The sequence below is a fragment of the Aspergillus pseudotamarii genome (assembly GCF_009193445.1).
Source record: "Aspergillus pseudotamarii strain CBS 117625 unplaced genomic scaffold BDV38scaffold_88, whole genome shotgun sequence".
Lineage (NCBI taxonomy): Eukaryota > Fungi > Ascomycota > Eurotiomycetes > Eurotiales > Aspergillaceae > Aspergillus > Aspergillus pseudotamarii.
Genome location: NW_022475102.1, coordinates 41,777 through 66,262, shown reverse-complemented (window position 1 = coordinate 66,262; position 24,486 = coordinate 41,777). Strand labels below are relative to the sequence as shown.

The following is a 24,486-nucleotide window of genomic DNA, read 5'->3' as shown; positions in this document are numbered from 1 at the left end:
AGCAGTTTGAATGGGTTGCGTTCACTGCATGTAGATCTCCTTTTGTTCAGAGCCTTCTCGTCTTGCTTGAGGATTAGGATTTCTTGCAATACCTAACTATCTTTGACATCTAGGAGCCCCTCAACATTATCATTTATCCGAATATCCGCCCTTTACCGGGAAACAGTCCAATGATAGGTACAATTACTTTATTACAAGAACCTTTTAAGTTATGTGTAGACATACACTAGCTATCCTCGATGGTCTAACGGTCATGATTTCCGCTTGTCATCTCATGCAAGAACAAGCACGGGAGACCTGGGTGACTCCCAGTTGGGGAGGGTTAATTGCTTTTTGCCCCTCTGAAGTCGAGGTTTTTGCCTGTCTCGCACATACCCCGCGAAGTATTAGATCATTATTGACCGGAAGGGACGGGCCGGCGCTTTGTAAGGTGCGTTTCAGAACCTTCATGAAATCGAAGATACCCGGCCAGATAGCTTCGGTGTTCACTAGCGTCCCATTGGAGCAGATCAAACCAAACGCTTTTTCCTAATTGATGCAGCGCAACTCAAGCTGACTACTATCCATCCCTGCGCGCCGGACGATTCTCTACCTCAGTTTACCTTACAGACTATACGGCATGCCGAAATCGAAGAGAGCACGATTGCATACTGGCCATGGAAGTGGCAACCAAAAAAAGACTCGTAAAATGCACACTTTCTCTAAACTCTCGAGTACTATTCCTTCAGCGTCGTCTTCACCCAAGCAAAATGTCGGCAAGAAGAACCCTTTGCATCAACGGCCGATTATTCCCTTTAGGAGAAATGATCGAATTCTGTTAGTTGGAGAAGGTATGATGCTCCTGCTTCCACTCCTGGATTTCCTTGTGGTATTGTCATCATTTCGTACAACCATGTAGTGTTTATACATCCACGACTAATGGTCTGCGTAGGTGACTTCTCTTTTGCCCGCTCTTTAGTTGACCAACATTGCTGCAAGAACGTCTTGGCTACAAGCTATGATTCTAGGGAAGTATTATACAGCAAGTATCCCCAAGCCGAACATAATGTTCGCGAAATCCTCAGTGGCGCCCCCAAGAGGAAAGACTATAGTCCGGACTCAAGTATTGTCACCGAACTAAAGAGCCAAAACCAATGTCAAAGTCAGGGATACTTTCACGACGATGATTATGAGAGACACGGGGAAGGAGAAAAGAAAGGACTAGATCAAGACAAACCAAGGCAACGTCGCCGGCCCAACGTCCTCTTTTCAGTCGACGCTCGAAAACTTGGCCACGCTTCTGGGGGAGGGAAAGACGTACGCGTCGGACTCCCTCGCCGGGAACGTAAACGCCCTGCATGGCAAGAGGCCAAGGAGAGCAGCGGCATTTCAATCCTCCCCTCAACCAGAGGAGGACCATGGGACATTATTTGCTTCAACTTCCCCCATATTGGAGGCTTGTCTACTAATGTAAATCGGCAAGTTCGTGCCAACCAAGAACTTCTGGTTTCCTTCTTCAAAGCTTGCGTACCGCTGCTGTCGTCTCGTCCCGAAATAAGTGACAATGTAAACGAGGAAGAGTGGGACTCCAGTACCGAAAGCGGATCTGACTTAGATGAGGAGGATAACGCTGATATGCGGGGCTCGCGAAATGACATGGCGCAAGAGAACAGAATTCGGAACGAACCTGGGCAGATCATAGTCACACTATTCGAAAGAGAGCCCTACACCCTTTGGAACATCAAGGATCTTGCGCGCCATGCTGGTCTAAGAGTTGTTACTAGCTTTAGGTTTCCGTGGGCATCCTACAGAGGGTACTCCCATGCTCGGACCTTGGGCGAAATTGAAGCAAAAAACGGAGGAAGGGGTGGTTGGAGAGGGGAAGATAGGGAGGCTAGAATGTACGTGTTTGAGCTAAAGGAAGAGCGCATAGTGCCTACGATGGATTTGCAATCCTCCAAGAGGGATAAAACTTCGAGGAATAAGAGATCAAGAGCATCGACTAGTGATGATAGTGACTGAGAGGCTAGAGAAACTACAATTTCTTATTCCGTCGTGAAATAAGAGCGAATGAAAGAAAGGACGAGATTCTAGTCCATAGCTACATGATGTAAACCTTTTTTAATTCGTTTTCCTCAAAAACTTCGCCGGTTGTAGGGTCCTTGATCTTGCCGACTTCAACGCAACCAACTTTTTTGGTCATTGCTAACAATCGTTGTTGGCCATAAATTCGACCATTTGGTAGAACGATCGGGTCGCTCTCAACATAACTTTTGGTATGGTGGGCGTAGGGCATGTTGCGCGCAAGCTCATGTAACTCAGTTGAGCATATGGGACAGACTGACGTCGCAGTGGACATAGAATTAGAGCTTGAAGGCGTATAAGCCGAATGGCAAGATGGTGTCTTGAGAGCTGATAGCCCAGCAGACAGAGCAATATGTAGTAAGGGGCGCGATGGCAGTGACAGGAGTTCATGGTGAGTGCGAACAAAAAGGTTAGAAAGGTAACACCACCGATCGGGCGCATACATCGACTGCTCATACGTTGTTAGAGTCTATGAAGAAACTGATCTAGGTAATTATGAAATAATACCTTATACGGCTCGGCGATCGTGTCCCGGGGGAAAGCTAAAAGGCCTGCCGCCCGATGAATTTCTGTTGACTGCGACTCGATGTAAGGGCTAAGGAATCTTTTTGCGTGTACCATAGCTTCAACAAGCTTCCCTTTGTCCCCAGTCCTCACCATTTCGATATATTGCTGCAAACGTAGTTCGAACTCCAAATTGTGCTGCAATAGAATATCAGTCATTCAGTTCGCAATTCATATGAACCCGGACACAAACCTGGCTCTTTTTTAACGCTGCTTTGTTTTCACTGCACCATTGCAGAGCGTCCTTAGATTCCCCACGACGCAAGCTTTCAGCAACCCGTTGACACTGGATGAAAACGTTGAGGTCTACGAGATCCTCGATATCCTTCTCATGGGCCAATTGCCGGGCACTTTCCGTATAGCCCGATCGCAGCATATAGTCTGCCACAAGTCTATCTAAACGGACCCTCGACCACTGATCATACTTGACATCTGCCAAACTATGTATCTGGTGAAGGTTTTCCAGATGCTGTATACGCTTTTTTGACTGACCATGGATCTTTCTCTCTTCCTGATGCAAGTTCTCCATTTTCCGCTTCAGGCTTTGCATCCTGGATATCATAGCATCCAAAGCAGCGAGTGTTTGATCCGGTGTTTGACCATTGCACAGCGAGACACTGGCAGTTGCCTTCAGCGAGGGGAGAATATGCTCTCTTTCCCGTTCGATAATCCGCTGAACTGATTTGAAATTCTTTCGTGCAAGTTCATGAGGTAGTCGTAGGAGGGGTTGGTCCTATGAGTGAGAAGGAGTTAATATATAATTTGAACCTAAACCTGATGATATTGGGCAGGCATTACCAATAGCAAATGATTCTCCGCGTTTAGCTTTGTTGACGTAAGCTCCGAAGCCATAATTATCGCGGATTTCTTAAGTATATGATCTCTCACTGACACAGGTAATGGGATAAAAAGAGGTAGAAGGTAAGATATCAATCAACAGTACGTGTACCGTGGACCTGGGTAGGAGGGGGAATAGAAGTGGCACGTACATGGGAGACCCAGAACCAAGGTCACGATACCTCGGTCTCAGCCATTCAACCAATCAGCGTTTAGACATCCTACATACCAACAAGACCAACGAATAGGTACCAGCTTGTTAATTATACTCTCATGATGCCTTACCTTTTTCCAGATGTTCTTTTTCTTTCGTTTTTCTAAACAAGGAAAAAGAAAGACCTTGGCACACTTTTCCTCACTGAGTGAAACCATTATTTAATAGCAAATCATTGTAAAACAAAACAATTGATATTGATTTCCCTTTTCAACCCAAGACTCCGATAAAAGAAAAATACGTATGGTACAGGAAATACACCCAAGTGATGCCCCGATAGCGATTTAAAGATAAGTGAAGCAGTGAGGTTAAACTCCCCATACGAAAAGGCTTCGCCATCGGAAGCAACCAAGGGGCTTCCTGGGAAGCCTTAATCGCTGTCATCACTGTCCTCCTTCTCTTGCTTGGACTTTCGTCGCTCTTTCTTCTCCTTCTTCTCCTTCTTCTTGCGCTTGCGTTCAGCTCGCTCCTCGGAAGTCTCGCCCTCATGTCGCTTACGTTTCTTTTTCTCGTCGTCCTTGGACTCATCAACCTCCATCTCATTTTGGGACGAGGGAGCTTCGGCCTGCTCAGTTGTAAGAACGGCCACCTCGCTCTTAGGCGTTGGCTCAACTGCCAATTGCTCGGAGGCTTCCTCTGGCACGCTATAATCCTTATAATCATTCTTCCACTTGGAAGGCGTCGCTTCATTGGCTCTACCATACTTCTGCACCAGACTGTCAGTGGCAACTCAAAATACAAAGCAATATAAAAGGGCAGAAATGGAAAAGCGTACATCTAGTTTTCCAGCCGACTTAAGCTTCTTCTTCTCCAAGGCAACAGGGCCCAAGCCCCATCTCCGTGGGTAAAGATCGCGTTCCATGATACAACGCTTAACCTTGGCAACAACTCCGTGGTCGCAAGTGGACAGCTCCACGGTCGACATTTGAGCAATGGCAATGGCAATGGCCTCACCCTTGGTAGTCATGAGTACAACTTCTTCGTTGACATCAATGCCAGCCTCTATTTCACATTAATCATTAATATCTTGGGGAGTCATATGAAAGCATATAAACGGGGTAAGAGGAGATAAAACCTACCGAATCTCAGAAGACCGGGGATCATGAGCTTGGCACCGTAACATACGGCATTTACAGCGCTGTCCTTAACGACAATACGCTTGTAAGTTGTGAGGAGAGTCTCAAGAGGCTTGATGACTTTACGCAGATACGACTCATCCCGCTGGTTGTCATACATCCACTGAGCGTCAAGCACGTCGTGTAAAGTCACCAGACCACTATTCTCATCCATAGCTCCACTTCTTACACGTCTGAGCTCTTGCATATGCGCTCCAACACCGAGCAAGAGGCCCAAGTGAACACAAAGAGTTCGGATGTAAGTTCCTGCCTCGCAGCTGACCCAAAAGACACCAAGATGTCGATCATTGTCGAATTCGTAGAGTTTACTCTCGTGTATCGTCCGGATACGGAGTTGACGCTTGACAGCAGAGATCAATGGCGGTCTCTGGAAAAGTGCACCGGTCAACGTTTCAAGGGCTCTTCTGAACTGAGCCTCACCACCCGGGATCTTGTCGTGGAGGCGGATCACGCAGACGTATTCTTTCCCAGCACCCTGCTGCGATTTAACCAGGCGAGTGGCACGGTCAATGCAAACAATTAAACAACCGGTGACCTTTGGGTCAAGAGTTCCGCTGTGTCCAGTTTTTTCTGCCCTAATAAAGTATAAAAACAATGCTTTAGCAACTTGCCATTTGATTTGATCTTTGTGGTATTACCTCAAAATCCTCTTCATCCAAGCAACCACTTCATGACTGGATGGGTTAGAAGGCTTATCGAGGTTGATCACGCCAGAATTGATATACGACTTCAAATCACGTTTCAGCGGAGAACAACCGGCGGGAATTGGCGTAAAATGACCAGTCCTGACGAGGACTGTAAGGTGCAATTAGTTAAAGCTACTCAATAGAGCATATATGAACTCATCCAAGCCACAATACCAATGAGCTCGGCGAGAATACCGGTAGGATGCGAACGTACGTTTGTCATAATTTTTCAGTAAAAGCGGCCAGTCAGACGTGGAGATGTTGGAGGCGCCAGACTCTGGCTTGATTGTGTAGTCCATCTCTTCCTTAGCCAATGCGACTGCCATTTTGAACAGGCTTTCTCAGAGCATGCAGAGTAGCCAGGTAAGAGTGCGCGCAGGTTGGAAAAGAACGCAGGAAAAATTGCACTTGCCGAGCTAAAGTTTTGGGGGCGCTAGCGAGAAAGCAGTAATGGGAAATTTTGAAGTGCGGCTGCCGGTCTAACGACAAAACAAGCTAGCGTAAAGTCCCTTACCAATTGAATAAGCATCCCGTGACTTGAACAGCAATCGATCCACAACTACGAAAAAACTCTGAAATCCTTGTTACAATCAACGTTCGCTGGCGATTTGGGTATTTTGTTTAATTATAGTGTCCCTAAAGACTAGAACTATTGAGCTTATACCTCGGCGTCGAAACTATCATTGTCAAATTATTGTACAAGACGGCCGTTTTAGCCGCCGCCCAGTCTTCTGCCTGGTCCTCTACTGCTCCAGGGGCTTTGAAAAGAGCCCCAGCCCTGGGATGGATTTTGTTCTTCAGGGATCGGACGATAAGCTGTTCCATAGGCCCGGTGCTGACTGGGGGGCATATGGGCGCTAAAGATTCTCCGCACAACAGTCGGCGTGATAATGTAGTTCCTACCACCTCCGAAAGTTGGATATATGCGTGAGAAGAAATCATACATGTGTGCCGCGACTATTCCCATGCTCTCACTAAATGCTGCATGCCACCCACTAAGCACAAGCGTCCAGGTGAGCATCGCCCATGGTAGGAATTCAACAGGCAGTTGGACCACGAAGAAAGAGGCTTTTCTACCTTGGTTATCTTGGGCGAACGTGTAGACAAATGCGATGATTAAAGCTACCGAGGGTTAGTAGGTAAATTATGCCGGATACTGCAGCGACCTCACCATGGGTAAAAATTACATCATCTAACAGGCAACCTGCGGTGAGCTTCAACTTGTCAGCACAGGTGAAAAGGCTACTCGCGAAGTGAACAGATATAAGCATATTTGTTTTGCTAAAACATAAAATAGGAATCTGATATGTAGGGCACCATAACCACCTACGTGAACAGAATGTAATCACGTAGGCTATCTCAAAGGCCGTCCCACCATGCCTGCATCGCATGCAGCCCTAAATGATAATGCGAATGTGGTACTGTATGAGATGCAGGGGCAATCTTCCTCACTTCCAGGAACCGCTTCAGCTAGATAGAGGCTGGGCGGGCAGATATGCGAGGTTAAAAAGGCAGCAGTTGGCGCCAGAAAAGGGAGGGTTGCCAAGGCACTAATAAACAAAGCTGTCCCATAACTTACCGTAATAACAGTGGCTACAAAGAACACGTACGTGAAGAAGTCACCCGGTGAACTAAACCGTGGTGATGCCGTCTCCAAAGCACTGCCATACTTGAACACTACTGTATGTTAGTGCCGCGGTTAGACCAGGCCATCACAGATTCATACTGAAGTAGATATCAAGTATAAAGTCAAGGCGAGGTCCTGTCATAAAGAATGACGAGAACAACCTCCATGCCTCAGGAAGCTGCTTGAAGACTAGTCCCGGACGGAATATAACGTATCTACCACTTAGTAGACCACCATAAACCAAAGCGGACTGAACGAAAGTAAGGGCAGTTAGGCTCCTGGTATTTCAAACATCAGTCATTTGATTATGGATATGGCAGCTTGATAATGATGTGAATTGAGTACCTTGTCACAGGCGGCGCAGACCAAAAACGATCCATTGCATCTATGTGAGTATAGAGGATTCAGTGTTAAGATGGATCGAAAATTCAGCTAAGAAACAAGACACATTGCAAACATCATGCAGTGCCTAACTTAGATCACCTTGGTTGTTCGAAAATAAAGGAAGGAGAAGGAATATGTTGTGGGAGACAAAATATAAAAGGTGTCTAGCCACTAGTGCAATTCTTGCGGCAGTACCATTTTCCGGTATGGATCAGAGAAACCTTTTTAATTTACGGTACTTTACATGAGTCTTCTGGGTTTACGGAGTATGGTATGGATATTAGTGTGTCTTCCAGAATCGGGCTTTTCAATTGGTCTAGATATAATACCCCCTACCTTCCTGCCATAATTATTTCTCATCTATAATATAAATATTTCATATTCTGCAGCTAAATACTAAATTACTACATATAAGGATGTTTCTAATGGGTATGTATATAGTAACTAACTTACTAACAACTTTTTTTACTAAAATATGGCTATATAAAATAAAATTATGGTATGTATATAATAGTAATATTGATGCGGTGAACTTAATCTACTACGCGTATAGCCGGATGAAGGACATTAGTAGAATGACCACAATGCCAGATAAAAGGAACAGACTCCGGAGGCGATATTGTACTGTATGCTGTATTTACCCAAATAAGCAACCTCTGTTCTTAGAATCACATCGCAGAGTAGACCGTCTTTGAGACCTAGTCTTGACCATTGTACTGTATGAATTCTCGCATCATTGATGACTTCCCGTAGCTTCTATAAATAATTTGACGATGAATAAATGGGTTGAGCTGCATAATTGTAGAAGAAGTCAAGGTCATAGCATGGCGGCCGAAGTTCTATACCAGCGCTTTGCTCCATCTCGCGGTTTTACATCTGCTGGAAACATGAATATATAATGCCTTACCCAATGGGCTGCACATTAGCTTATGCCGAGAAACTCTATATCGGCAGAGTGCTAGCGGTGATCCAAAGGCGCGAAGCCCATTCCTTACACTGGGCTTGTAAAAGCAGTGCCGCGTACTGCCAGGCCTCCGTTCTTTCCTTCAATCCATACATCCCATACATCGTCCTTTCCAGACTTTGGTTTGCCACAAATGGTTAGAGGCTCATCAACATAAAGAGGAGCCACATTTCGATAGTCAAATGCTGTGATGATTTGGTCTGATTTGGCGAGATGTGCTTCAAGGACAGTGAGCAACAGTGTCAGAGTCAACGGTCCATGCACAAGAAGATTCCGGAAACCTTCCACATTCTGAGTATAAGCCTCGTCCAGGTGAATAGAGTGAGCATTGAACGTGAGAGCAGAGAAGCGAAACAGTAATGATCTTGTCGGCTTGATTTCAAGGCGATATTCAGGGCTAGGAGGTGCTTGAAATAAACCCAAAAAAAAATAGGCGTCAGCATGTACTTTCTGGGCGTGTTGAATGAGCTTGCGCACGTTTTATGACTCTCTGACAGGTATCAAAATTCATCTTGTCATAATGCAGTTCACCTTGTGTTTTTTTCCGCATAAAAGCCAGATTCCTACTTTCAATGACCGCAGCATGCCCAATTTCGTCTTCGGTATCCTTCCATATCCGCTCTCTGATACTGCCCTCCTCTTCCTCCTCCTGTACCACGGCCATTCGCCTCTCTATTTTAACCATCACTTTCTCTGCCCCTTCACGTCCTTTCACCATCACGTCACGAATCGTTTCGATACAGACAGCTCGGGCTCCGTTGAGAATCAGACCTCTTGTGACAGGAAATCTGACACTTCCACCGGCCCATAGACGCCTTTCAAAAGGTACACCGGGACTATGTAAGACATCAGTGCCATCTGGTAGTAACTGTGATAACGTAACCTGCGGAGGAAAATAAGCCAAATGATGGCCAGCCGGCATACGAAATGCACGGGTGACTGAGGGGAGAGCCGTATGAACACACGGCCATACAAGAGTCCCCGGAAGAAGGTCAGCTAATGTCAAGCTCAGGAGATGGGAAGGCTGGGTATGTAGATAATCAAAGTTCAAAGGGAGTATCCGCGATGTTAATTCGCGATGCAAACGATCGCAGAGTGACGAGTATGTCCGCGATGAGATTGCCGATCTTCTCCCCCCCAGTGGGAGTAAGACGTTCCTCTTCATTTAGATAATCAGGCTGATATAACAGGGGCTTCTTCTGGGTTTTAGCAGCAATGGGAATAGAGATGGCATGGGGCCGTTACAATGTGATTGAAGAAACTCGCTAACTAAACCTCAAGAACCAATACTGCGTATGTTGTTTGATTTGTTTGTTTCAAATACACTTCCCGCATACACCATGCGCTCGGAGATGTCTAGTAAAGCATGTACAGCGGAATTTCCTCACTCTCTCTTTGGTCCCTTAAATTCCAACAGCTATGGAGCATATCACTGTAACGTTCCTGGGCCCTGCCGCATCCTTTTCACACCAGGTCAGGACACTATGCCCAAACCAATCTCAGATCATTAATCCGAATTCTAGGCTGCTGTTGAATTCTTTGGAAAGTCTGCTGAATTGCTACCTTGTGTATCATTCACGGATGCTTTCACCGCAGTGCAACAGGGTGAAGCAGATTATGCTATCATCCCTTGTGAAAACTCAACTAATGGCTCAGTCGTTCAGACTCTTGACCTCCTGGCGGATCCCAATGACCTTTACAAGGACGTCGAGGTATGCGGTGTGCATTATTTGACAGTGCACCATTGCCTCTTGGCCCGAAGAGGTGTATTTTCTAGTCAACAGGATTATGGTTCTGTAGCTAAGCTTTATACCCACCCGCAAGCTTGGGGCCAATGTGAAAGATTCCTTGGAAAATACTTTAAAGGCATTGAAAGGCAGGATGTCTCATCAACTTCCAAGGCTGGGGAGATTGTTTCAAAAGCAAAAACAGAACAAAGCGCTGCAATAGCTAGCCGCTTTGCTGCTGAATTCCACGGCCTGGATGTTTTAGAAGAGAATATCGAAGACAAAACCGATAATACAACACGCTTCCTCGTGTTAAGGAACAAGAACTCAGGCCGTACAGGGCCGCGCCCTTTCGGAGACTTGAATAACCGCCGCATGCAAGGAGCATCTGCATCAACAGCAAGGAAGACCTTGATATCATTCATGGTTTGTCAATATGCCCCTGGGGCCCTGGCGGAAGCTCTGTTAATATTCAAACGCCATGGCATGAACCTTACAAGCATCAACTCCCGGCCAAGTCAGAAGAAGAATTGGCAGTATGTCTTCCTGGTTGAGTGCCAGATAGCCAATAATCTAGAGGATAAAGGCGTGGGCATTGAGATTCTGGGTCACTTGCAGAGCGTTACCGAGACATGTAGACATTTGGGAACATGGTCTGAGTGATCATGAATGGTGTGCATTTAGTTGATAATAGCAAGTGCATACTTGCCAACTCATGGGTAAATGTCAGAGAAAAGCAACTGCCCAAAATATATTTAAGTGGATGCACAGTATCGAATATATACGCAAATACAGCAAACCAATCCAAGAAAATAGATGAGTCCCTCCTTTTTCTCTCAGTTTTAACTTCTTTCTTTATCCTTCTTTTTACCTCTTCTTCCCTTTCTTCTTTGTTCCCTCTTTTTTTTTTTTTTTTTTTTTTTTTTTTTTTTTTTTTTTTTTTTTTTTTTTTTTTTTTTTTTTTTTTTTTTGTTTGCGGGATGGGCATTTATATATGAAGAGCGCACATAGGAGCAATAAACAAATCGGATAGTAACACCAACAAGGAATATCTTTTTGGAATAAATCAATCCTAACTCGCTGGCTTAAATGCCAGGGCTGACAATTTGTGGGTAGCTGCATCATATCACATCCACCATCCATTTACAAAGTACGCCTTGTATCAACCTAGACCCTATAGGTAACATGAATCTCAAAAAGTACGAAGCTTGGATGGCCCTATTAGGTAGCATAGCTGTTAGTAACTACCGGAGAAACATTGCTGGCAGATGTGCGTGACCATACCTTTGAGCAGCTGGACAGAGTTCGGTCCACGCAGCATGATGGTCCCTACTAATGAAGCGGTGAGTTCACCACGAAAGCTGCCTTCATACCACAAAGGGCGAGTCGTCAAAAGACCCATATTGGGGTCTTCTGGCCTTTCATCCTCGCTCCCTGCGAGGTCGCTGGACCGTCAATCTGTAGCAGTTCAGCGTCAGCATACTAGCTAAATAGCGTGGACAACAAGCATACCATCATAAAATTCGTCCTCGTCATCATAGTCGGCAAGCTGTTCGAAATTGACTTTATACCGGAGAATAGCCCCAATACCACCAAAGCCCTTAACAAACTGATTACCCTCACTAGATTTGTCAGAAACGAACTCCAAAGTCGCACCGAAGTCTTTATAGCTCTCTGCAAGCCACTCAAGGAACGAAGACTGGTCTACAACTTCCATTTCGGTGTTAGTTTCCTTGTCGAGGAACAGTTCCCGGTTGCTCTCCTCTTGAGCTTTGGTTGTGTGAATGACAACTTCGGAACCGGTTGAGTCCTTCAAGACCCATCGAGTGACATCCAAGTTCTCGTATACAATAAGTGTCTCTGCTGCGCCAAGTTCCAACGCCTTGAGAGTATCATCAATACCGTAGCAGACTTTCCCAGTGTCTTGGCTAATTTCCTCGAAATATTTGCCAATGAGCTTCTTCTCCTGCACAAACTTCACATTACTCAAAGTTTCCGAGGCAAGTTCGATGGCCTGATTGAAACCGTTCTCTCCACCGTAAGATACATCAACGACTTTGATCACCTTAGACTGCAGCCGTTGATCGAACATATCTGACTGGTTGAGGTCGTTCTTGAAGTCGGCAGAACCAGCCAAGATCAGACCCGCAACGTTAATCTTGTCATTGGTTATGTAATTTTGGACGGCCAGCTCAGCAATTTTGCGTACGTAGTTATGGCGCTTCTCTTCACGGAGACGCGCGAAACGCAGTGCTGACTGACCACCACGGCCATGTTTCTTGGGCAAATCAACGCTCAACTTCTGAAGGACCTCTCTGGTGTTTCCACTTAGCGTGCCAAAAAGTGCACCGTTTCCATCCATGACAATAAAACCGAACTTTTGATCCGATTCAAGAAGTTCGCTCAGTGCTTCAGTGTGGAATTTGTTGTCACACAGGTAGAGTGACGTATTGATAGGCTTGAATGGCTCGAAGTCGATGTTTATTTTACGCTCCTTGCCCTCGGAGGTGATAATCTCACCACAGTAGACGACTAGGCCATTGGGGGGAACCTTATTATAGAGCTTAAGACGCTGCTGCGTGGAAGTGATGGCGGACAGGACAGAAAGACGATTGACCCGGGATTTGATATTGGAAGCAGTGCCCTACAGGTCTCGGTTAGCTTCTCCCTTCCAAAAAATGGAATCGACCAGACCTTACAAATTCTTCAGCCAGCATCTTTGCCGCCCTAGATACCTGGTCCTTGGGAGCTGAATGCGTAGTGTTAGCTGCAATCTACAATCATGAGGTCGTGGAAGAACCCACGGATGATAAGAGAGATCATCGAGGTGCCATTTCCTCTGGCGGCCTCCAGACGCTTGATTAGTTTTTTAACCTTCCATATTTCGATATTCTTCTCCGCTTCATTCGCCTGAGCCGCGCTCATGTTGGGCGACACGACGATGTTGGACGACCGGGGAGTGGAAAGCCTAACGTGCTTACTTGACCGACTCGTGAACTCTGTTAATAATAGAAGAATAGGGGAGGGTTAGGGTGAGGGACAAAATTTTGAATAGTGAGGGAGAAGAAACAAGCAATAAAGCCAGGACTTGAGAGGGATAAATTGCATACCTTGAGGCTAGTTTAATGTGCCGTCCAAATCCAGCAGCAGGGGGGGGGGGGTTTTAGCAAATTTCATCAGGCACCGTGGGGTGGCAGTGACCATAAGAATACTATTAATTAGGTCGGTAGTAGTTGCTGATATAATCATAAATGCATGCTTGTATTGAACTATTGTTATTAGGTATTGCAGATATGATACCCCGTATAGTACATACATACATACATACATACATACATACATACATACATATATACACCCTTTTTTTATTAGGTGCGTAGCAGTAAATACAGTACAAAGCCCTCTGAAGCAGTACAAGTAACTGGCTGAAAATAAACTATGTGTAACTATTACTTTTGGTATTATACTCAACCCTTGAGAGTTCTAGAAAAGAATCTATAAATGCTCACTTTCAGGCACAGGTAGTTTCATATATTTAATATTTTGGATGTGCTGTATGTATGATATCACTTACTTGAAATACATATACACATACTTATGTATGAGTATATGCCAGATGGTATTGTATGCATCACTGGTATACTTACAGTACTTATATTCATTGACAGTTTGAATTAGAGAACGTTTGCTACGGTTTTACGGAGTAGTGGCGACTGAATCAATGCCTGTTGTGGTACTGCTAATATACATAATATACTCTGATAAAGACTAGTAGATTTATGTTTTCTTCTTGGTGTATCTCTTCAGCCTCCTTTATCATCGCTAGCAGTCGCCTTGCTGTAATACATTTCAAGACACTTGTTAGCGAACTGGTTGTCTATCCTATCATTTCTCTGTCCTTAATTGGCTCTTGTCATCCACAGTATTCATGAAGATTCGACTTGTTTTCACTTATGTAGAGGTGTCTTGGCAAGAAAGAAAGCAGGAGTTTCGTGGTGCTCTTCTATCATGCTTTCATCCAACTTTGGTTCCGGGAGACCTTTCAAGGCCGGAACGCCGCCTTTCCTGTTACTTTCTGTTTCTTGGTGTCTTCTTTCTCAACACCATTAGCGCACGTCTACTTCTCCCTCTTCCTCTCCTAGGAAATTATAAAGATGCCGACCCCCGTAGCGCTAATTGAGGACGAGGACATAGGAGACTCTAGTACGCCCGAGCGTAACACACATGGTATCAGGATACCAAGTTCGAATCCGCCAGGCTTACAACCAGACCTCGATTTTTTTTCTCGTGGGAATTCCGCAGGGTCTGCGGGATATTTAACCGATGCTTATTCTGCCAGCAGACTAGGGTGAGCTGTCAAATTATGTGCTGTCCTCTCTGCAAATATTTACGTCATTCAGGCCAGCATCATTTTCCGCGCGGTTCAGACACGCAGGCGGGGTCAACAGTATTGATAGTTTTGCTCGGTCGTGGCAGCGAGCTGCAGGGTTCCCAGAAATAATTCCTCGCCGACCCTCGTTTGTGACGGTTGAATCCGACGAAGATTGGACCGTGAATGACATTGCTGCGTCCCGATCACTCGGCCGAGGCACTGATATTACCCGGCCATTGCTTGCTGCCGACGGTGAGGAAGAGGGCCATGACCTCGATGGCCAAATTCCGCCAAAAGGAATCGCAGGCGTTGTCGAATCATCGTTGGATAGAAGCGCCGGAACGTCATACGGCACCATATCCTCTCGCGTTAGCGAAGCGACACGGAGACACGCTGTACAACTCCACAGGGAGCAACAAGCCCTCCTTGATGCACCTGCGAGTGAGGATACTGAATCTCTACTCGTCAAACAGGTACACCATGAGGATGGCACTCTTGAGAGTATTGTTGTTGGCCAGTCGACTGTGCCGCAAACCATCTTCAACTCCGTGAATGTTCTAATCGGCATTGGACTCTTGAGCCTACCGCTGGCAATGAAGCAGGCAGGTTGGCTTCTTGGTCTAACATTTCTTTCATTCGCTGCCGTGGTAACTTCTTACACAGCTAGGATTCTTGCTAGGTGCTTAGACGTTGATCGGAGTCTCGTTACCTACGCTGATTTGGCCTACATAAGTTTTGGAAATCATGCACGCTTAGCGACAAGTCTTCTATTCTGTTTGGAACTCATAGGGGCTTGTGTCGCCCTAGTTGTCCTTTTTGCTGACAGTCTCCAGGCTTTAATTCCAGGGCTGAGTAGTCTGCAGTGGAAACTTATTTGTGGTTTTATGCTTATTCCTTTGAATTTTGTGCCTTTACGACTTCTTAGTGTGACTAGTATTTTGGGTATCATCTCTTGCACATCCAGTATGCCATGGCCTTTTCCTCCCGAGCATTTTCTGTCACTAACACCCCGAAGTTATTATACTAATATGCCTTGATGGGCTCCTCAAACCAAACGGTCCGGGTTCTCTCCACGAACCAGCCAAAACTTCTTTATTCCCAAACAATTGGCGGACCGTGCCTCTTAGCTTCGGGCTGATCATGTGTAAGTCCTTTCCAATGGTGACCAAGGATATAGATAAGTTGACTCTATCAAATTCGTATAGCACCTTGGGGCGGCCATGGCGTGTTTCCCAATATATACAGGGATATGAGGCACCCAAGCAAATATGGAAAGAGCCTGGGGGCAACATATCTCTTTACGGTACGTGGCAAGTTACCAAAGCAACAGTATATATCTAACGTATCATACACAACAGTATTCCCTGGATTGCGCAATGGCTATTGTGGGATGGGTAATGTTTGGTGATGGAGTACGGGATGAAGTCACCGCCAACATCCTGCTGACGAATGAATATCCACGCGGGATATCTATTTGCATTATAATCTTTATCGCAATCATTCCAATCACAAAAGTGCCTCTAAAGTAAGCTCATCCCCTTTTCCGATAAACCTTTTCGAGCTCATATTCACTGATTAATACAGCTGTCGACCTCTGGTGGCTACAGTTGAAGTCCTTTGTGGGCTTGGGCCGCACGTCACCTTAGTACCAGAAAATTCCAACAGCATACGAGTAACCATTCGACAGTCATTGCAAACTATTATACGGCTTCTTGTGGTCGCAGTTATCGTGTTAATGGCAATCCTCTGCCCATCCTTTGACCGAATCATGGCGCTGATGGGCTCTGCTTTGTGCTTTACGATCTGCATCATTCTGCCACTTGCATTTTATTTGAAGATATTCGGACAAGAAATTAGTCGGAAAGAGTGGCTCCTGGACTGGCTTCTTTTACTCATATCAACAGCATTGGCAATTGTTGGAACCGCGTGGGCGTTCTTGCCAGAGAATATGATTTCTGTATAGTAAAGCCTTTCAGTCAGCTTTGCAGTCATTGTGGCTTTCATCGTTTGACAACAATGGCGAAATTGTTTTTCATCTTGCCAGGCCTCAAAACCTCTTTCTTGAACAACGCGGGTTGCAAGTCATGCCTGTGCTCCCAAAGCTGGAATATCAACTTCGAAGTCTCCTTGCTCTTTTCTAGGACAAACCCCATGCTAGACATTATGTCCCGCAGTCTGCATTCGGTGAGATATCGTGAGTTTTTGACGCAGGCCACAGGCAAGACTAGGAACAACCTAGGTGTGATATGGAAGGATGACCCAGACAGGGGTGGCTTTTTCAGGAAAGTAACGCATCGCTTCAACATTTCGCCCCTGCCAATGGCATCTGGGACATAATTTAGAACCAGAGAAAGGCTAATTATGTGAAACTGATCGGAGGCGTCACGAGGGAGTGACATTTCCATAAAATCCTGTCTTAATATTCCGGGCTCCTGAGAATTCAAATCGATCCTGGTGACATCTAAGAAGTGGTTCATAGAGCAAGCATTTTGGGTGCTGAGAGCACCAACTTCGAGTACCCGAAGCTTAGACTTCGTATCTTGTAACCGTGATAATTGTGGACTTAGCCAATCGACTAAAACTTTACTTGAGTCTCCACCGCGTTCTAGCGACTGCCCGAGTCTGCTAGCAAGTTGATAGCCTTCTAAGCCGCCATTCTCTCGAATTTGGGCATCGATCCTTTCAATTAGAAGATTATCGTTGGCTTTTAAAGCTTGTGCCCGGTTTTTGAGAAGTCGATGATGGCTGCGAATGAGATTGCGTGTGGCTTTGGATGAGAGGGTTGCATGTTTGGCTCTAACTGTTGGCGGTCGAGTATGTGAAAGGAGCGGTGTCTTTTTCGTCCGAGATCTCCGCGATGCCATGCTTACTATATATATATATATATATATGTGTGTGTGCGTGTGTGTGTGTGTGTATAAAAAAAATAAAAATAAAAAGAAAATAATAATAGTAAACTTCAACAGGATGTGTGACGTTAGTGTTGTAGCTGAACTTCAGGGAAGATGCAGACCTAATTCTCAAGCTCCTTCATTAAATAGGCAATAGGGTTGAAAGTGGCATATCGAGAAGTTCCTTTGTAAACGAGTAGGGGAAGTGAAAGAGGAGCAGTCCAAGCTGCCTACAAAGAAAGTATGCAGAGTCAAGACATGAAACAACCTTTCCCAACGACTAGCTTTACCTTCTCATGGTCACGGGGTTACGGGCTATTGTGCAAGTCTTAAAGTGGAGCCAATGTATCTATTTTAGGTTTGGCGCATAATATAACAGCGGAACTAAGGATCAGGTCAGGTGACCCACAGAGCAAAGCCGTAGGGTTTTCCCTAAGCGAGTGCATTCGAAATACTTCGACATTCGACACCGCGACAATCATCACGACAGCGCCGGACGACAGCCATGGCACCTAAGGCGGATAACAAGCAAGGTGGGTAGATTTTGAACGATTTGATGTTTCCCCCTGAGTTGCAGGATGGCCGAGTTTGCAACCGCAAGTTTCAGAGCATTTTGTTCCCTTTTACATGGCAGACACAGAAATGTGAATGTTCCGTACACAATCCACGAGGGAAATGAAGTCAAGGGAGGGAGTGTATTGTGGATTTTGTTCGCTGAAACTACTTCGCCATCCCAAATGACGATTCCTGGAAGAGACGATTTTCGCAGTTTTGCTGATTGGCTATCTTTATAGGCAAGACAAAGCCCAGCGACCGCGCTGGCGCTGCTGCCAAGGCAGTCCTGAAGGGTGTAGGCGTACGTTACCACCGTTGAGCATCAAACGTACCTTTTCATGCTAAGATATCTCGTCAACCAGGCGCACAAGGCTCGCAAGGTCCGCACTTCCACCACCTTCCACCGCCCTAAGACCCTTGAGCTCTCCCGGTCGCCCAAGTACCCCCGCAAATCGATTCCTCATGCGCCTCGTCTCGATTCCCACAAGGTTATTCTCTACCCTCTTAACACCGAGAGTGCAATGAAGAAGATCGAGGAGAACAACACTCTGGTTTTCATCGTGGATGTGAAAGCGAACAAGCGCCAGATTAAACTGGCTCTTAAGAAGCTTTATGATGTCGACACCGTCAAGGTCAATACTCTTGTCAGGTATGATGATCATCTTGGCGCAGAGTGATAAACACTCGATTCGAGAATTTTGCCTCTAACAAGGATACAGGCCCGATGGATCCAAGAAAGCCTTCGCTCGGCTAACTCCTGATGTGGATGCTCTGGACATTGCGGCTACCAAGCTTGCCATTGTCTAGACGAATCATTTTTTATGGGTCAGGTGAACTTGTTTTTTTTTTAACGCGGTAGCTTATAAGTCCTGGTCATACAGTTAGCTACCCGTGCTGCAACGACGGCTGAATGATCGTTACAAAAATTGGTGTCATTTGAATGCATAATCTGAATCGATCTGGGTAGTGTAGGCCTTGAGATTTCTTTTTTTTTTATTGGTAATCTTATCTAAATGTACCTCTACGTAACCGCTCCATGGAAGCAGGCAGGCTTCTGGACTCTGGTGCATGGTATAGACATTGAGTTCGCCAATGAAAGAACGCGAACATGACACATCCATACGTAGCGAATACATTGATCATTTTCTAGTTATACAGTACCAAGTCAATCAGTTGTCATGCTAGTAAAGGCACAGTTTGCTCCCATCTCGAACTTTTGACAAACCCTAGCCACAGTATTGATAATCACAAGACATCATATGTACCAAGTCTTCCATTGTCAGAACCATAACTTGCTTATTGTGAGCGGAGAGCTTCCAGATGTTTCAAAACAGCAAGATTGGTATCCATCCACCGCTCCACACAGTTCTGGGCGCAAGCCTCTTCAGACTGATCCAAGCGACCGGAGGAAATCTTCCCAGTGATACATTTCTTCCAGCAAACGTCGGCGAGGTGATGCACGGCTAATGAATAGTCCATAAGTACCTTGGGCCAAACGCAACAAACACCAAGTTCAGATGGATTATTCACTTACTCTGCTGGATGTTCGATTTCTGGGCCTCATTTGTTAAAATCTGGTTCAATTCTTTCTTGTCGGTTTCGCTGAGCTTGGAGACATCGAGCTGTTGATCCATCCTGATTTCAGGGAAGTGATTCCTGGTGCTTTGTCGAGTATAAGTTGAGTAACGGGGTAGTAGAAGACTGAAGGGGTTTCACTAAAGAAGCTGAACTATCCCCAACACCACATACCAAATTTAGTTCCTTTTCGCATATTTAGAAGGCGGTGCTCTGTGGCAGAAAAGTGACGCAGATCCCAAACCATTGCAAGCGCCTTTTCAACTAAGCAAGCTGAAACCTGAAGAACCGTCCTCTTACCTTCAAAAGCGTTTATAAGGACAATATCTGGCTCTTACTTCAGATCGATTCGATCGTTAATATTAATACGCTGAGTATGCCTCCGATCCGAACCTCCCGCAACCGCAAACCACCTCCGGCGGGGTTCGATGACATCGAGGACACACTGCTTGAGTTCAGTAATAAGATGAAAGACGCAGAGAATGCGCCGCATGATGGCAAGAGGAAACATGAGATGCTGTGGCCAATCTTTCAAATAACCCATCAACGTAAGTATACCCTTCTGCAAGTTTTTTCGAATGTAGTTAACTTAATCCTTTCACAGGCTCAAGATATATCTACGATTTATATTACGAAAAGGAAGCTATATCAAAGCCATTATATGACTGGCTTCTCAAGAATAACTATGCGGATGCTAACTTAATTGCTAAATGGAAGAAGCAAGGTTACGAAAAGGTATTATCTCCACTTTCTCTCATCTTTTAGGGTGCTCTTTGCGTCTGAATGTCCTCCAATACCCGAGAATTAGCATTTTACTGACTTCGCGCTTAATCGTAGCTTTGTTGTCTCCGTTGCATTCAGACCAAGGAAACGAATTTTAATGCCACGTGTATTTGCCGCGTTCCAAAGGCTCAACTAAAAGAGAATCAAATGATGCAATGCGTTAGTTGTGGATGTCGAGGTTGTGCCAGTAGCGATTAGCATTGCTCTGCCAACACTGTCCAAGCTTGGGAGCACAAAAAACGGAGAAAAATGAAAAAGAAGAATTGGAATATTCCCATGTACATGGTTCAAATCGGGATTCATGATTGTTTTGTTTATACAAAGGCGTCCGGGCTGTATTTGGTTTTTCTTCTGCTTATCTGGAATATTTCCCTATGCCCACATATCTCTCTCCCTTCGGCACTATATTCGATATTCCTTCTCAATAATGTTTCAGCCGATCGCAAAATGATACCCTTACAAAGAACTGCGCACCGTGTTGTGCTCTAGCATCTAGTCAAACGGACACGTACTTAACCGACTAGTGTTTCAAAGGAATTCATTGACAAATGACCACTAATGATAGCTACAACCAGCAAGAAAAAAGAGATAACAAGCGCATATCAAGGCCTCTTGAGAGTAGACATGGTCAAGAATCAGGCTCGTAAAACATGGCATTTCATGTACATCTTAGCAAATATCGTCAATGTCATAATAAGGTCATCAATTGAAATCAAAACCAATTCCAAGCCGCACCCCTGCCCTAAACGCCAAGTATATCAACCGCCTAAAATTTAATCAACCCAAAGAGCGAATCATGTTGAATACAAACTCCAAATCCCCAGGTTTAAGATCAGCATTATTGTGCGTTAAGCAGCGGTAGAGATTAGATTGGGGAGACCATATTCTTGGAGTGCAAAGACGTCGAACAACCAAATCCTCGGTAGGGTGGAACCAATTCGGGATTCAGAATAATGACATATTGCTCCGATGATTCAGCTGTGGCCTAGGCACGTGCGGTCTGGGTTTCGGTGGTTCTTCTTTGCTTCCGCTGCCGATTTTTTGAAACCCCTGTAAAAGATCAACCCCATCTACCTCTCCGGGGCTCTCATCAAAAAGGTGGAAAGAAAAAAAATCATCATGGGTAGTATCCATAAAACGCCCGGACTCGGGGACCTTTGATGGTGAGTCGGGGAAGAGGAGGCCTTTCGTTTTGCTTGAAGATGAAAATGAAGGCAAGCCGATCCGGCTATTCACACTCATAGCCGTTATATCAGCAAGCACGCCACCGTTTGAGCCACTAGCATCCCCCCGTGAACGTTTCGCGGAACGCTTTCCTGGTGAACCATATGTAGACGTCGAAATGCTATCCGCGGTAGTATCCGCAAATACGTCAAAAGTAGTGTGGAGATTTTCATTCGGCGTAAAGGTTTCATCCTGAATGTTAAAAGCTGGGCTCCATGGTAGATCTTCGTCTGTGAGGCCTAAATGCTTAATGGGGGAGTTGACCATGTGCTGGATCTTCTTGCGGTGATTTCGAAGATTGGTGTTAGGGGAGACCGACGGTGGGGGCTTTGCGGGCTTCTTGAATTTTATGACAGGAGTAATGGGAGGCGGTAGCATGCTAACGTATTCACTACGAAGTGGCGAAGAGCCAGCAATAAGCCCAGTGTCTTTCAGCGTACCAGAATGGCCCGGACTGATATCATGAGAAGAACTCCTAATCCGAGCAATCTCTTCTTCTGCCCGGCCACGCTTGATACGAGGAGGTTCAATATCCAAGTCTGATGTTAGGATGTGCCCCGCTTTGTTTGGTCGCATTGCCGAGGACTCCAAAGAAGAAAAATAGCCGCTATCATTCATGCCCGTTGACTTCCGTTTTCTAGAGCGAGACACGACCCCTGTCGACGTAAGACCCTGAGATGGAGTAGGCGGGGTTCCCTGGCGGATGAACCGAGGTGGCACAATTGGAGGTGATGAGTGTATAGTCTGTGGAGGAGAAGACCGTGGTGGGAGAATCTGCGTAATAGGCCCGCTCACTCCTTCATCACCTGTGTCATCCTGGAGGGCGGGGTCCGAAGCAGGTAGTGTCGCGTCGGAGGACAAATCCACATTCTTCGAAGACTTCGGCACTACGGAAGGATAGGACGATGGAACTGTCCACGTGGCCGTGGCCGTGGTAGAGCTCTGTGAATGCGCAAGCTCCCTTTGGGGAGCAGCCGGAAGGGGGTTACTAGACATTGTGGCCCGGCGTAGGGGTTTGTCTTTAAGGAATTGTGCTTCCATCCCAGGTTCAATGGCCCAGTAGTTGCCCTTCCCTGGGTCATCCTTAGGCCGTTCCTGCTTTATGAATGCCTTGTTTAAACTGAGATTGTGACGGATGCTATTTTGCCAGCCAGGATCACTGTTCTTGTAATATGAGAACGTGTCTGAGATCCATCTGTAGATCTGTGCAAGAGTTAACCGCCTATTTGGTGCGCGTAGAATAGACATCCCAATTAGTGTTGCATAACTATACGGAGGTTTCGTGCCGTCGTCTTCTATAGGAGGCATTTCATGTGGTTCGGGTAAACGCATAGAGTTAGTGTCTTCGCGTTTCGGCCTTTTCGCAGGCCGCTCCTTCAATGGAGCCGCGTCCATAAGCGTCCTTTTCGATTGAGTTCTGGAGTGGAATGATGGTTCAGGAAAATCCGCAAAATTATCACTGGGTGGTTCGTCTATGGGCTGACTCTCTCTTGAGGAGAGCCTGTCGGGATTGACGCTGGGAAATGTCGTGAACAAGGCCGACTGCGGCATCGACGTTGTAGACGTAATGGAATACGCGTATGGATTGGAAGGAGTTTTCTTCGTAGGAGAATCCGTAGGGAATGATGGTGGAACAGGGGCCGTTATCGAGACGAAGCCCAGCTTTCCTCCTCCAGATAGCGAGACACCTGACCCTCGACGTGTCTTCGTCGGCGACGGTTTGTGCGTGCCAGCGGGTGGCAGGTTCAAAATATAACCCGTGTCTGAGACATTCTCGATAGGCTGCAGGGGTAAAAGTGATGGTTCCAGTTGAGGACGAGGCTTGGCAATTCCTTGCTCAGCGGGTGAAGATGACTTGACAACTGCTGACGCAGTTGGTGCAGGACAGGTGGAGCTCATGATATCGTCTGGTTGAGCGGGTGCCAAAAACGTTGGACGCGTCGGAGGAATCCTTGACACGGGAGTATAGCAGCACCGTACAGGTGAACGCGGCGTTGAGTCGGTCGATGATGAGGGGCAGGGGCAGCAACGCCCAATGACCAAGTGAATCGTACTCACCCGAAAAGGCAGTACTCAGGACAATTCGTGGTTGTATAGAAAAGTCAGATGGAATGAAAAGGGTCTTAGGCTGTAGCGCAAAGATGTGGGTATTTGGGCCACAAAGGCGCTAAGGAGGGCACATCGAGGCCGTGGCTCCAAGTGTGAAAAGCGGGTAATAACTGTCAGGTTTTAACTGGATTATGAGCTGTTCTTGATATTGTATCCCCCCCCTCCCTTTCTTTCTTTTACTTGGAATAGGCTGGGTGTAAACTGGCGCAGGACTGCTTTTAAGCCTGACGGTGCTGTTAGAGAGGTAGGCTCACGCAGCGCGTGAAATAATAGTAAATCTAGACGCGATGGAGGACGGGCTGAAGGGGGTGTTTAGAGAAAAGGCAGCGAGATTAAAGCGGGAAGACAGCTTCACTCTATAATCAAATCCCTTTACCTGGTAAGGTTTCTCCCTCGAGGTAAGGTGGGGTGCGCGAGATACGTTAATAACAGCAGAGTTATGTACTCTGTACGATTACTTGGGCTGAGGAATGGAGAGAAAGGAACTTGATGTTAGGTGATTGTCGCGGCCTCGTTCGGCAGGTAAGTATGTATGGTATGGTTAGGTCGCGTCCGCGTCACGCGTCGAGGTCAGCGAGTACATTAGAAAAGAGGTGGGGTTTCGGTACTAGTATTGTCATACGTGACAATACAGAAGCTCCTGTTTCACCATTGGCTGACCTCCTTGCTCCGTTCCGCCACCAGGAACGATTATCGTGTCCAATCACCAGGCGATGTCAGTCGATCATTTGGGCCCTCCCATCAGTTGACGAGGCAAGTATGCCCCATTGCCCA

At 46.0% G+C, this 24,486-nt stretch overlaps 12 protein-coding genes across 12 annotated transcripts; 5 read left to right on the top strand and 7 right to left on the bottom strand.

Moving 5' to 3' along the window:
• Positions 1–619: 619 nt before the first annotated feature.
• Positions 620–2,001, top strand: BDV38DRAFT_275311 (25S rRNA (uracil2634-N3)-methyltransferase; the record flags this gene model as incomplete). Its single annotated transcript, XM_032057999.1, has 3 exons — positions 620–830; positions 932–1,102; positions 1,199–2,001. 3 exons carry the CDS (start codon positions 620–622, stop codon positions 1,999–2,001), a joined length of 1,185 nt encoding a protein of 394 aa, XP_031908267.1.
• Positions 2,002–2,080: 79 nt separating this feature from the next.
• BDV38DRAFT_275310 (protein fyv10) lies at positions 2,081–3,480 on the bottom strand (the record flags this gene model as incomplete). Its single annotated transcript, XM_032057998.1, has 4 exons — positions 2,081–2,512; positions 2,572–2,766; positions 2,822–3,361; positions 3,427–3,480. The coding sequence occupies 4 exons, from the start codon at positions 3,478–3,480 to the stop codon at positions 2,081–2,083; spliced, it is 1,221 nt and encodes a 406-aa protein (XP_031908266.1).
• A 331-nt stretch (positions 3,481–3,811) lies between these two features.
• cbf5 (pseudouridine synthase CBF5) lies at positions 3,812–6,065 on the bottom strand. The gene is made up of 5 exons (XM_032056059.1): positions 5,716–6,065; positions 5,454–5,610; positions 4,759–5,390; positions 4,455–4,681; positions 3,812–4,385 (listed from the first exon to the last, which is right to left on the bottom strand). Exons 1-5 carry the CDS (start codon positions 5,825–5,827, stop codon positions 4,050–4,052), a joined length of 1,464 nt encoding a protein of 487 aa, XP_031908265.1. The 5' UTR covers positions 5,828–6,065; the 3' UTR covers positions 3,812–4,049.
• Positions 6,066–6,213: 148 nt separating this feature from the next.
• BDV38DRAFT_275308 (uncharacterized protein) lies at positions 6,214–9,641 on the bottom strand (the record flags this gene model as incomplete). Its single annotated transcript, XM_032057997.1, has 6 exons — positions 6,214–6,623; positions 6,673–6,715; positions 7,081–7,178; positions 7,228–7,406; positions 8,508–8,757; positions 8,954–9,641. 6 exons carry the CDS (start codon positions 9,639–9,641, stop codon positions 6,214–6,216), a joined length of 1,668 nt encoding a protein of 555 aa, XP_031908264.1.
• A 254-nt stretch (positions 9,642–9,895) lies between these two features.
• Positions 9,896–10,866, top strand: BDV38DRAFT_275307 (prephenate dehydratase PHA2; the record flags this gene model as incomplete). Its single annotated transcript, XM_032057996.1, has 2 exons — positions 9,896–9,949; positions 10,000–10,866. The coding sequence occupies 2 exons, from the start codon at positions 9,896–9,898 to the stop codon at positions 10,864–10,866; spliced, it is 921 nt and encodes a 306-aa protein (XP_031908263.1).
• Positions 10,867–11,169: 303 nt separating this feature from the next.
• Positions 11,170–13,371, bottom strand: BDV38DRAFT_262007 (translation termination factor eRF1). Its single transcript, XM_032056058.1, has 4 exons — positions 13,008–13,371; positions 12,903–12,952; positions 11,716–12,847; positions 11,170–11,661 (listed from the first exon to the last, which is right to left on the bottom strand). Exons 1-4 carry the CDS (start codon positions 13,126–13,128, stop codon positions 11,657–11,659), a joined length of 1,308 nt encoding a protein of 435 aa, XP_031908262.1. The 5' UTR covers positions 13,129–13,371; the 3' UTR covers positions 11,170–11,656.
• A 635-nt stretch (positions 13,372–14,006) lies between these two features.
• Positions 14,007–16,557, top strand: BDV38DRAFT_216040 (putative transporter). Its single transcript, XM_032052709.1, has 6 exons — positions 14,007–14,551; positions 14,604–15,538; positions 15,591–15,719; positions 15,781–15,878; positions 15,934–16,100; positions 16,160–16,557. Exons 1-6 carry the CDS (start codon positions 14,358–14,360, stop codon positions 16,536–16,538), a joined length of 1,902 nt encoding a protein of 633 aa, XP_031908261.1. The 5' UTR covers positions 14,007–14,357; the 3' UTR covers positions 16,539–16,557.
• Positions 16,482–17,696, bottom strand: BDV38DRAFT_216068 (25S rRNA (adenine2142-N1)-methyltransferase). Its single transcript, XM_032052710.1, has 2 exons — positions 17,589–17,696; positions 16,482–17,532 (listed from the first exon to the last, which is right to left on the bottom strand). Exon 2 carries the CDS (start codon positions 17,437–17,439, stop codon positions 16,576–16,578), a length of 864 nt encoding a protein of 287 aa, XP_031908260.1. The 5' UTR covers positions 17,440–17,532; positions 17,589–17,696; the 3' UTR covers positions 16,482–16,575.
• A 241-nt stretch (positions 17,697–17,937) lies between these two features.
• Positions 17,938–19,076, top strand: BDV38DRAFT_261996 (60S ribosomal protein uL23). The gene is made up of 4 exons (XM_032056057.1): positions 17,938–17,999; positions 18,261–18,322; positions 18,384–18,670; positions 18,741–19,076. Exons 1-4 carry the CDS (start codon positions 17,972–17,974, stop codon positions 18,826–18,828), a joined length of 465 nt encoding a protein of 154 aa, XP_031908259.1. The 5' UTR covers positions 17,938–17,971; the 3' UTR covers positions 18,829–19,076.
• Positions 19,077–19,853, bottom strand: BDV38DRAFT_261995 (Tim10/DDP family zinc finger protein). Its single transcript, XM_032056056.1, has 2 exons — positions 19,556–19,853; positions 19,077–19,484 (listed from the first exon to the last, which is right to left on the bottom strand). Exons 1-2 carry the CDS (start codon positions 19,653–19,655, stop codon positions 19,318–19,320), a joined length of 267 nt encoding a protein of 88 aa, XP_031908258.1. The 5' UTR covers positions 19,656–19,853; the 3' UTR covers positions 19,077–19,317.
• Positions 19,854–19,972: 119 nt separating this feature from the next.
• BDV38DRAFT_275301 (BUD31 family protein) lies at positions 19,973–20,577 on the top strand (the record flags this gene model as incomplete). Its single annotated transcript, XM_032057995.1, has 3 exons — positions 19,973–20,144; positions 20,201–20,331; positions 20,434–20,577. 3 exons carry the CDS (start codon positions 19,973–19,975, stop codon positions 20,575–20,577), a joined length of 447 nt encoding a protein of 148 aa, XP_031908257.1.
• A 519-nt stretch (positions 20,578–21,096) lies between these two features.
• On the bottom strand, positions 21,097–23,793 carry BDV38DRAFT_216010 (forkhead box transcription factor). The gene has a single exon (XM_032052708.1). The coding sequence runs from the start codon at positions 23,500–23,502 to the stop codon at positions 21,325–21,327; it is 2,178 nt and encodes a 725-aa protein (XP_031908256.1). The 5' UTR covers positions 23,503–23,793; the 3' UTR covers positions 21,097–21,324.
• Between the last annotated feature and the right edge of the window lie 693 nt (positions 23,794–24,486).